General features: G+C 42.1%; 1 protein-coding gene across 1 annotated transcript; it reads left to right on the top strand.

The window, feature by feature from the left end:
- Positions 1-4,372: 4,372 nt before the first annotated feature.
- Positions 4,373-9,025, top strand: LOC106584798 (leucine-rich repeat-containing protein 10B-like). Its single transcript, XM_014170395.2, has one exon. The coding sequence runs from the start codon at positions 7,024-7,026 to the stop codon at positions 8,254-8,256; it is 1,233 nt and encodes a 410-aa protein (XP_014025870.1). The 5' UTR covers positions 4,373-7,023; the 3' UTR covers positions 8,257-9,025.
- The last annotated feature ends 1,945 nt before the right edge of the window (positions 9,026-10,970 follow it).

Genomic DNA, 10,970 nt, shown 5'->3' with positions numbered 1-10,970 from the left:
CTGTAGCAGTGTTATAGTACTGTTAGGATATAACATATCACTGTAGCAGTGTTATAGTACTGTTAGGATATAACATATCACTGTAGCAGTGTTATAGTACTGTTAGGATATAACATATCACTGTAGCAGTGTTATAGTACTGTTAGGCTATAACATATCACTGTAGCAGTGTTATAGTACTGTTAGGATTTAACATATCCTTATTACAGTGTTATAGTACTGTTAGGATATAACATATCACTGAAGCAGTGTTATAGTACTGTTAGGATATAACATATCACTGTAGCAGTGTTATAGTACTGTTAGGATTTAACATATCACTGTAGCAGTGTTATAGTACTGTTAGGATATAACATATCACTGTAGCAGTGTTATAGTACTGTTAGGATATAACATATCACTGTAGCAGTGTTATAGTACTGTTAGGATATAACATATCACTGTAGCAGTGTTATAGTACTGTTAGGATATAACATATCACTGTAGCAGTGTTATAGTACTGTTAGGATATAACATATCACTGTAGCAGTGTTATAGTACTGTTAGGATTTAACATATCACTGTAGCAGTGTTATAGTACTGTTAGGCTATAACATATCACTGTAGCAGTGTTATAGTACTGTTAGGATATAACATATCACTGTAGCAGTGTTATAGTACTGTTAGGATATAACATATCACTGTAGCAGTGTTATAGTACTGTTAGGATTTAACATATCACTGTAGCAGTGTTATAGTACTGTTAGGATTTAACATATCACTGTAGCAGTGTTATAGTACTGTTAGGATATAACATGTCCTTATTACAGTGTTATAGTACTGTTAGGATATAACATATCACTGTAGCAGTGTTATAGTACTGTTAGGCTATAACATATCACTGTAGCAGTGTTATAGTACTGTTAGGATATAACATATCACTGTAGCAGTGTTATAGTACTGTTAGGATATAACATATCACTGTAGCAGTGTTTCGGCTTACTGGGAGTTTCCTTTGATATTGATAATCCTCTTAAATCACTGGACACATTCAAGACTTCCAATCAGCCTCTCCCAAATGGCACCCTACAGTATTCACTGTATAGTGCATTACATTTCATCAGGGCCCATAAGGCCATAGTCAAAAATAGTGCACTACGTAGTGAACAAGGTGCCGTTTGGGACACAGCCCCATACATCACCTCTCCCAAATGGGTCTGCTGCAGCAATACTAGTGTCCATAAAATACATGGCCTAGCTATTACAACTAATAACCTATGTTAGTTAGTTAGGCTAGCTATTACAACTAATAACCTATGTTAGTTAGTTAGGCTAGCTATTACAACTAATAGCCTATGTTAGTTAGTTAGGCTAGCTATTACAACTAATAGCCTATGTTAGTTAGTTAGGCTAGCTATTACAACTAATAGACTATCTATTACAACTAATAGCCTATGTTAGTTAGTTAGGCTAGCTATTACAACTAATAGCCTATGTTAGTTAGTTAGGCTAGCTATTACAACTAATAGACTATCTATTACAACTAATAGCCTATGTTAGTTAGTTAGACTAGCTATTACAACTAATAGCCTAGCTATTACAACTAATAGCCTATGTTAGTTAGTTAGGCTAGCTATTACAACTAATAACCTATGTTAGTTAGTTAGGCTAGCTATTACAACTAATAGCCTATGTTAGTTAGTTAGGCTAGCTATTACAACTAATAACCTATGTTAGTTAGTTAGACTATCTATTACAACTAATAGCCTATGTTAGTTAGTTAGACTAGCTATTACAACTAATAACCTATGTTAGTTAGTTAGGCTAGCTATTACAACTAATAGACGATCTATTACAACTAATAGCCTATGTTAGTTAGTTAGACTAGCTATTACAACTAATAGCCTATGTTAGTTAGTTAGGCTAGCTATTACAACTAATAGCCTATGTTAGTTAGTTAGACTAGCTATTACAACTAATAACCTTTGCTTGTTAGTAAGGCTAGCTATTACAACTAGCCTATTTTGTTAGTTACTGTATGCTAACGTAGGCTATTAGTTGTAATAACCTAACTAACTAACATAGGCTATCCATTACAACTAATAGTTAGTTAGGCTATATATTACAACTAATAGTTAGTTAGGCTATCTATTGCAACTAATAGTTAGTTAGGCTATTGCAACTAATAGCTAGTTAGGCTATATATTACAACTAATAGTTAGTTAGGCTATATATTACAACTAATAGTTAGTTAGGCTATTGCAACTAATAGCTAGTTAGGCTATTGCAACTAATAGCCTATGTTAGCCTAACTAACTAATATATGCTATTAGTTTTAATAGAGAGCCTAACTAACATAGGCTATTTGCTTTAATAACCAAACTAACTAACATAGGCTGGTAGTTGTAATAGTTAGTTAGGCTATTTTAGTTAGTTAGTTCGTTATGCTGTAGATTACAGCTAATAACCTATGTTAGGCTATTACAACTAATAGCCTACTAAAGTATGCTTTTACAAACAATTGCCTACTAACTAATATATGCTATTAGTTTAAATAGATAGCCTAACTAACAATCTAGCTTATCTAGCCTATGTATTACAACTAATAGCATATATTAGTTAGTCAGGCTAACATAGGCTAATAGTTTTAATAGAGAGCCTAACTAACATAGGCTATTAGTTGTAATAGCTAGTCTAACTAACTAACATAGGATATTAGTTGTAATAGCTAGTCTAACTAACTAACATAGGCTATTAGTTGTAATAGCTAGTCTAACTAACTAACATAGGTTATTAGTTGTAATAGCTAGTCTAACTAACTAACATAGGTTATTAGTTGTAATAGCTAGTCTAACTAACTAACATAGGTTATTAGTTGTAATAGCTAGTCTAACTAACTAACATAGGTTATTAGTTGTAATAGATAGTCTAACTAACTAACATAGGTTATTAGTTGTAATAGATAGTCTAACTAACTAACATAGGCTATTAGTTGTAATAGCTAGTCTAACTAACTAACATAGGATATTAGTTGTAATAGCTAGTCTAACTAACTAACATAGGTTATTAGTTGTAATAGCTAGTCTAACTAACTAACATAGGTTATTAGTTGTAATAGCTAGTCTAACTAACTAACATAGGTTATTAGTTGTAATAGCTAGTCTAACTAACTAACATAGGTTATTAGTTGTAATAGATAGTCTAACTAACTAACATAGGTTATTAGTTGTAATAGATAGTCTAACTAACTAACATAGGATATTAGTTGTAATAGATAGTCTAACTAACTAACATAGGTTATTAGTTGTAATAGCTAGTCTAACTAACTAACATAGGCTATTAGTTGTAATAGCTAGTCTAACTAACTAACATAGGATATTAGTTGTACTAGCTAGTCTAACTAACTAACATAGGTTATTAGTTGTAATAGCTAGTCTAACTAACTAACATAGGTTATTAGTTGTAATAGCTAGTCTAACTAACTAACATAGGTTATTAGTTGTAATAGCTAGTCTAACTAACTAACATAGGTTATTAGTTGTAATAGCTAGTCTAACTAACTAACATAGGTTATTAGTTGTAATAGAGAGCCTAACTAACATAGGCTATTAGTTGTAATAGCTAGTCTAACTAACTAACATAGGATATTAGTTGTAATAGATAGTCTAACTAACTAACATAGGCTATTAGTTGTAATAGATAGTCTAACTAACTAACATAGGTTATTAGTTGTAATAGATAGTCTAACTAACTAACATAGGCTATTAGTTGTAATAGATAGTCTAACTAACTAACATAGGTTATTAGTTGTAATAGATAGTCTAACTAACTAACATAGGCTATTAGTTGTAATAGCTAGCCTAACTAACTAACATAGGCTATTAGTTGTAATACATAGGCTATTAGTTGTAATATATAGGCTATTAGTTGTAATATATAGTTAGTTAGGCTATCTATTACAACTAATAGCCTCTGTAAATTATTTAGTTAGTTAGGCAGAGATGTGTGGAGATGCACTGACTTGTATTATATTACATAATCTCTCTCTCTCTCTCTGTGTGTGTTTGTGTGTGTCGTGTGTTGCATCCTTCTAAATAAATACAGCTGCCTGTGCTCCCATGCACACACTCATATTAACAATTTGCCATTTTGAATGCAACTCCCTATTTATAGGCCAGTATGAAATGTAGGCTATTATGTAAATCCGGTGCCAATTATAGACTGTATCTATAAATATTTTAACTCTTAATTTCACTAAATCACATAATGTGGTCCCTCTTATTCATCTTCTCTTTTTCCCTCTGTCCCCTCTGCCCTCTCTTCCATCTCTCTCCTCTCTTTTCCTCTCTCTGTCATCTCTCTCTCCTCTGCCCCCTCTCTCCCTCTCCCTCTATAACCATGTGATTTACATGTTTGACAATGTTCGATCATGTCCCTCAGTTCTGGTTGCTAGGGAGGGAAGACAGTCAAAGGCAACGTTGTCCTCAAACCTCCAACAGCCGAGACTTGACAAACAGGATACACTCGTTTTAGGCGACAATGAAGTGGACCGAGTGACCGCGCGCAACCGATAGTTTTCATAGTAGCCAATAGAAAATTCTCCATCTTGTAAACAGACGACGGTCTAGTGACTTTGAGCAACAAGATGACAACATTAACGATGCCGAAAATGCAATAAGTGCACAACCGTTGTCATCAAAGCGCGAGTGAGTGAGTGAGATTCAAAGTGGACTTCGCTTTGCTTTTTCACTTTGCCGTTGGCCAGGTCAACACATCACCATCATCACACAGCTGCGTAGCTGTCTGCGCGTCGCGCCGGGCTCCGAGTTGCTCTCTCGACGGACCAACCGGACAATTATCACGGAAAAGGACATCCAGCGTAAACCAGACCGTTTCCATGCGGACCGAAACATGCGTCCTCACATCATCAGATCCATGGAACAGGTGACACTGACATCTGCTCCGTCTGTTGGGCAGAATTCAAGCTGATCTGGGATGAAATGTCTGGAGCCTGCGGTTATCGTCTGTCACACAGGGCAGAGAACAAATCTACTGAACACTTCCATGGAATAAAGTAGCCGACAGAAGCGGAACGGCATCCGAATGAACATAGGATACCCAAATGGCGAGTCTGCATCTGTTGGAAGTTTGTGGAGCCATTTTATCTGTTCTGGGAAGACATTTATAGTCTTTTTTGCATTGGTCGACTGCTCTGTCTGACTCCAAACAGACACAAAGGGACTATTTCTATCATAAAAATTCAGCTTTATATTGTTGAGTTAATTGATTGTTGTTATCACCACTAGTTTAACCACTACTCAGCTGCTTTTGGTTGTTGATAATAATCAAATAATCAATTACAAATCCATCAATATTATTGTAATGTATAGATAGTCAGTTGACATATCATGTAATGTGTGGTGGTCAGGCAGTGACACTCCTAGTATTATGTGCTGCTCCGTGGCTGCTGAGCAAGCAGAGAGTAGTCAGGGGCCTATTAGCAGAGAGTAGTCAGGGGCCTATTAGCAGAGAGTAGTCAGGGGCCTATTAGCAGAGAGTAGTCAGGGGCCTATTAGCAGAGAGTAGGCAGGGGCCTATTAGCAGAGAGTAGGCAGGGGCCTATTAGCAGAGAGGAATCACTGGCCTATTAGCAGAGAGTAATCACTGGCCTATTAGCAGAGAGTAATCACTGCCCTGTTAGTGAGGAGTAATCACTGGCCTATTAGCAGAGAGGAATTACAGGCCTATTAGCAGAGAGTTATCACTGGCCTATTAGCGATGAGTAATCACTGGCCTATTAGCAGTGCGTTATCACTGGCCTATTAGCAGAGAGTAATCACTGGCCTATTAGCAGAGAGTAATCACTGGCCTATTAGCAGAGAGTAATCACTGGCCTATTAGCAGAGAGTAATCACTGGCCTATTAGCAGAGAGTTATCACTGGCCTATTAGCAGAGAGTAATCAGGGGCCTATTAGCAGAGAGTTATCACTGGCCTATTAGCAGAGAGTAATCACTGGCCTATTAGCAGAGAGTTATCACTGGCCTATTAGTAGAGAGTAATCACTGGCCTATTAGCAGAGAGTTATCACTGGCCTATTAGCAGAGAGTAATCAGGGGCCTATTAGCAGAGAGTTATCACTGGCCTATTAGCAGAGAGTTATCACTGGCCTATTAGCAGAGAGTAATCAGGGGCCTATTAGCAGAGAGTAATCACTGGCCTATTAGCAGAAAGTAATCACTGGCCTATTAGCAGAGAGTAATCAGGGACCTATTAGCAGAGAGTAATCACTGGCCTATTAGCAGAGCCTTATCACTGGCCTATTAGCAGAGTGTAATCACTGGCCTATTAGCAGAGAGTAATCAGGGGCCTATTAGCAGAGAGTAATCACTGGCCTATTAGCAGAGAGTAATCAGGGGCCTATTAGCAGAGAGTTATCTGTGACCTATTAGCAGAGAGTAATCACTGGTCTATTAGCAGAGAGTAATCTGTGGCCTATTAGCAGAGAGGAATCACTGGCCTATTAAGGAACACAATGCCCCCTGTTGCTGCTGGTCCTGCCACTGGCTCCTTTCTCCATCAGTTCAGAGTAGTAGCCTCCGACCGGGCTGACCAGCACCAGCCGTTCAGAGTAGGAGCTTCCGACCGGGCTGACCAGTCTCAGAACCAGCAACAGTCTCAGTCACAGCCAGTCCAGCCCCAACCAGACCAGCCCCAACCAGACCATCTTCAAACCCAGCCTCAGTTCAGATTCAGAGCAACAGTCCATGGTCATACAGGTATAGAGCCTCAGAACCGGCCTCAGACCCAGACCCCAGATACAGCCTCGTACACATCCTCAGACACTGTCCCATCCTGACCAGCCTCAGCTCCAGTCTCAGCTCCAGTCTCAGCTCCAGTCTCAGCCCCAGACAGTGTTGGAGCCGCAGTGTCAGCCCCAATCCCATTTCCAAACGAGGCTGAAGCCTCATCCCCTGATTCCATCCTGACTCAGCCAGTATCCAACGGCAGGCTGTCGGGCCACGGGCGTAGCAACGGGCACGGCATGGGCAACTCCTCCAGGAAGGAGGAGGACGACGAAGAGAAGGAGAAAGGGAAGGATAAGGATGGGGAGAAGGCGAAAGTAATGGAGGAGGAGAGGAGGAGGAGGAAGAAGAAGATGAAGGAGGAGATGGAAGATGACGAGCTGCCCCTAGGGGTGGAGGAGATGCTGGCGAGCGGAGATCCCGTCTTGGATCTGAGCTATAGAAAGTTCCGCAGGTTGCCCGGTGTGGTCTGTGGGCTACGCCACCTGGAGAAGCTGTATGTGTGTCGTAACAGCCTTCGGACCCTCCCGGAGAACATCGTCCAACTGAAGGGCCTTCGCATCCTGGCTCTAGACTTTAACAAGATGGAGGACATCCCATTGGCTATCTGTCAGCTCCGTAACCTGACGCGTCTCTACCTGGGCTCCAACCGCCTGATGTCTCTCCCTCCAGAACTACGTAACCTTCAGAGCCTTCGCTGCCTCTGGATGGAGAGCAACTATTTCACACGCTTTCCCCGCCAGCTCTACGACTTACCCCACCTCAGATCCCTTCAGATGGGGGACAACAGGCTGCGGACTCTGCCCCCAGACCTGTGGCGTATGGAGGCTTTGCGAGGGCTGTGGCTATACGGAAATCGTTTCACCGAGTTTCCCCGTGTCTTACTCCGCATGGTGGATCTGGAGATCTTAGACCTGGACAAGAACAAGATCGAGGTGTTTCCTAACCTGAGCAGGCTCCCCGCCCTCCGACTCTTCTCCTACGACCACAACCCTGTGGAGGGGCCTCCCGGCGTGGGGGAGGAGGTGCTGCTGGTGGGAGAGGGGGCCCAGGAGGAGCTGCAGGACCGAGTGGACAGGAAGGCTAAGAAGGAGCAGGAGGCGAGGGACGCGGAGGAGGCTGCGCTGGCCGGGGTTGGGCCTGTGATCCAGGGCATTCTAAAGACAGCCAAACAGAACAGTGCGTCGCACGCCGGGCACAAGCATAACGAGGTGATAACCGCGGCGATGCCCCTAACCGAGGAGGAGAGGAGGAAGAAGGAGATGGAGGCGGAGTTAGAGAAGGCGTTGAACGACTACGGGGCGGGGCTTGAGTACGACTTGGAGGGGATAGAATACGAGAAGGAGGAGTTTATATGTGAGGGGGAGGGGTATGATGGCGGGGAGTTGGAGTACGAACGAGGAGATATAGACTATGAGTATGAGGAGGGGGAGGAGCTAGAGGAACCAGGAAGACAAGTGGGCCGGTATTGATGACTGACTAACTTCTCCCCCTCCAAAGCCTCTGACTCCTCCTCTCCTAAGCCTCTGACTCCTCCTCTCCTAAGCCTCTGACTCCTCCCCTCCTATGTCTAGACTTGTTTGACATTGCAGCAGACATTGCAGGTGACTGACTGATCTACAAGTCACCTTGCAAAATAAATCACTACTTAGAATTATTTGTAGATCAGTCAGTCAGTCACAATTTACCCACAATCCATCACAGATGTGATGCTCTCGGACACAGCCTCTGACTACTGCAACACTCTCAGGGCTATAGGAGGTGATGTGAAAAAACACCCAGGAATTATCTAGCAAGGTTATCAAAATAGTTTTCTTCTGCCTTTCTTGGCTCCAGCTGTCATAACAATGTCCAACTAGAGGGTTGTTTAACTTTTAGTAAATCTTGTGTGAAATTAATTAATTAATGAATGAATTAATTAATGACTAGCCTCCTGAACCTGTGACTGTAATATGTGACTTTCTCTTTCTCTCTGTAGTTAGCATTAGGACAGGGCTGACACTAAATGACTAAACTCATTAGATGTTTTTCTAACTCACCTGTGAAGATATATTAATGCACTGCACATTGTGGGGGTGATGGCTGGATGGATGACTGGCAGGATGGACTATAGCTGGATGGATGATGGCTGGCTGGAAGGCTGGCTGGATTGATGGATAATGGATGGATGATGGGTGGATGGATGGATGAATGATTGATGGATGGATGGATGATGGATAGATTGATGGATAGATGGATGGATGATGGATAGATGGATGGATGGATGATGGATGGATGGATGATGATAGATGGATGGATGGATGATAGATGGATGGATGATGGATGGATGGATGGATGGATGGATAGATGGATGGATGGATAGACTGATGGATAGATGGATGGATGGATGATAGATGGATAGATGGATGGATGATTGATTGATGGATGGATGATGGGTAGATTGATGGATGATGTATATATGGATAGATGATGGATAGATTGATGATGGCTTGATGGATGGATGGATGGATGGATGGATAGATGGCTGGATGGAATGATGGCTGAATGGATGGCTGGATGATGGATGACTGGCTGGCAGCGGCATCTTTGCCAACTCTGCAAAGTGGCAGAACTCAGGTGATGCTGTGTGTGTGTGTGTGTGTGTGTGTGTGTGTGTGTGTGTGTGTGTGTGTGTGTGTGTGTGTGTGTGTGTGTGTGTGTGTGTGTGTGTTTTTGAAGTGGGGGTGAACCTATTACCTTGTAATGTGATACAGTTTGTTTTGTCAATTCCGTTATGTGTGCAAAGTAAACCTAACCTTGCCTCATTAAATAATGATTGAGTTTATCAGGTTGGACTGAGTCAATCATTCATTCGCAGGCAGAGCAGGGTAGCATTTCAAATGGCACCCTATTCCCTATATAGTGCACTACTTTTGACCAGGGCCCCATAGGGTAGCACACTATATAGGGATGTGTGATTTGGAACACCACCAGGAAGTAGGAGCGCTGATCTAAGATCAGAGGAGCCATTTAGATCAGATTGTATCAGATTATATGGAGAGGGGAGACCTGGTCATAGATCAGATTGTATCAGATTATATGGAGAGGGGTGACCTGGTCCTAGATCAGATTGTATCAGATTATATGGAGAGGGGTGACCTGGTCCTAGATCAGATTGTATCAGATTATATGGAGAGGGGTGACCTGGTCCTAGATCAGATTGTATCAGATTATATGGAGAGGGGTGACCTGGTCCTAGATCAGATTGTATCAGATTATATGGAGAGGGGTGACCTGGTCCTAGATCAGATTGTATCAGATTATATGGAGAGGGGTGACCTGGTCCTAGATCAGATTGTATCAGATTATATGGAGAGGGGTGACCTGGTCCTACTGAAGACAAAACGGATTACATGGACCAGGAGAGATCTGATCCTAGGTAGGTCCATATAGGCCTAATCAGTGGAATATATAAAACAGTCAAATGTAATTAAAGACTACAATTTTTTTTCTTCCCCCTCACTGTCTGTAAATGTGTCCATTATTTGTTGGTTCTATCAACCATTTTGTCTTGTTTGAAGACAGCGACTCTGTGGGCTTTGCCTGTATACATACCATTAGTATAATTTGTACAGTATTCATTACCATCCTTAACAAGACTCCCACCCCCTCCTTCCTTCTGCCAGTGGCAGTGTATTATCAGTACTCTCCTGGGTATGACTGTGCCAAGAGAGAGAGAAAGAGACAGGGACGGGGAAGAGAGAGAGAGGGGGAGAGAGAGACGGGAGGGATTGACAGAAAGGGAGAGAGAGTGAGGGTAAGAGAGAAAGGGAGAGGGGGGGGGGAATTGGAGAAAGGGAGAGAGAAGAGAGGGGGGATTAGCTGCCTCGGAGAGAGAGGGGTATAAAGGGAGACAGGAGGAGAGAGAGGTGAATAGCTGCCTCAGAGAGAGAGAGAGCGCGAGAGAGAGAGAGAGCGAGAGAGAGGTATAGAGGGAGACAGGAGGAGAGAGAGGTGAATAGCTGCCTCAGAGAGCGAGAGAGAGAGAGAGCGAGAGAGAGAGAGGTATAGAGGGAGACAGGAGGAGAGAGAGGTGAATAGCTGCCTCAGAGAGAGAGAGAGCGCGAGAGAGAGAGAGCGAGAGAGAGAGAGAGGTATAGAGGGAGACAGGAGGAGAGAGGTGAATAGTTGCTTGGGGTTCTTCTCC

Source organism: Salmo salar, chromosome ssa23 (assembly GCF_905237065.1).
Source record: "Salmo salar chromosome ssa23, Ssal_v3.1, whole genome shotgun sequence".
NCBI lineage: Eukaryota > Metazoa > Chordata > Actinopteri > Salmoniformes > Salmonidae > Salmo > Salmo salar.
The sequence above is the reverse complement of the archived record's forward strand: the minus strand, read 5'-3'. Positions and strand labels throughout refer to the sequence as shown.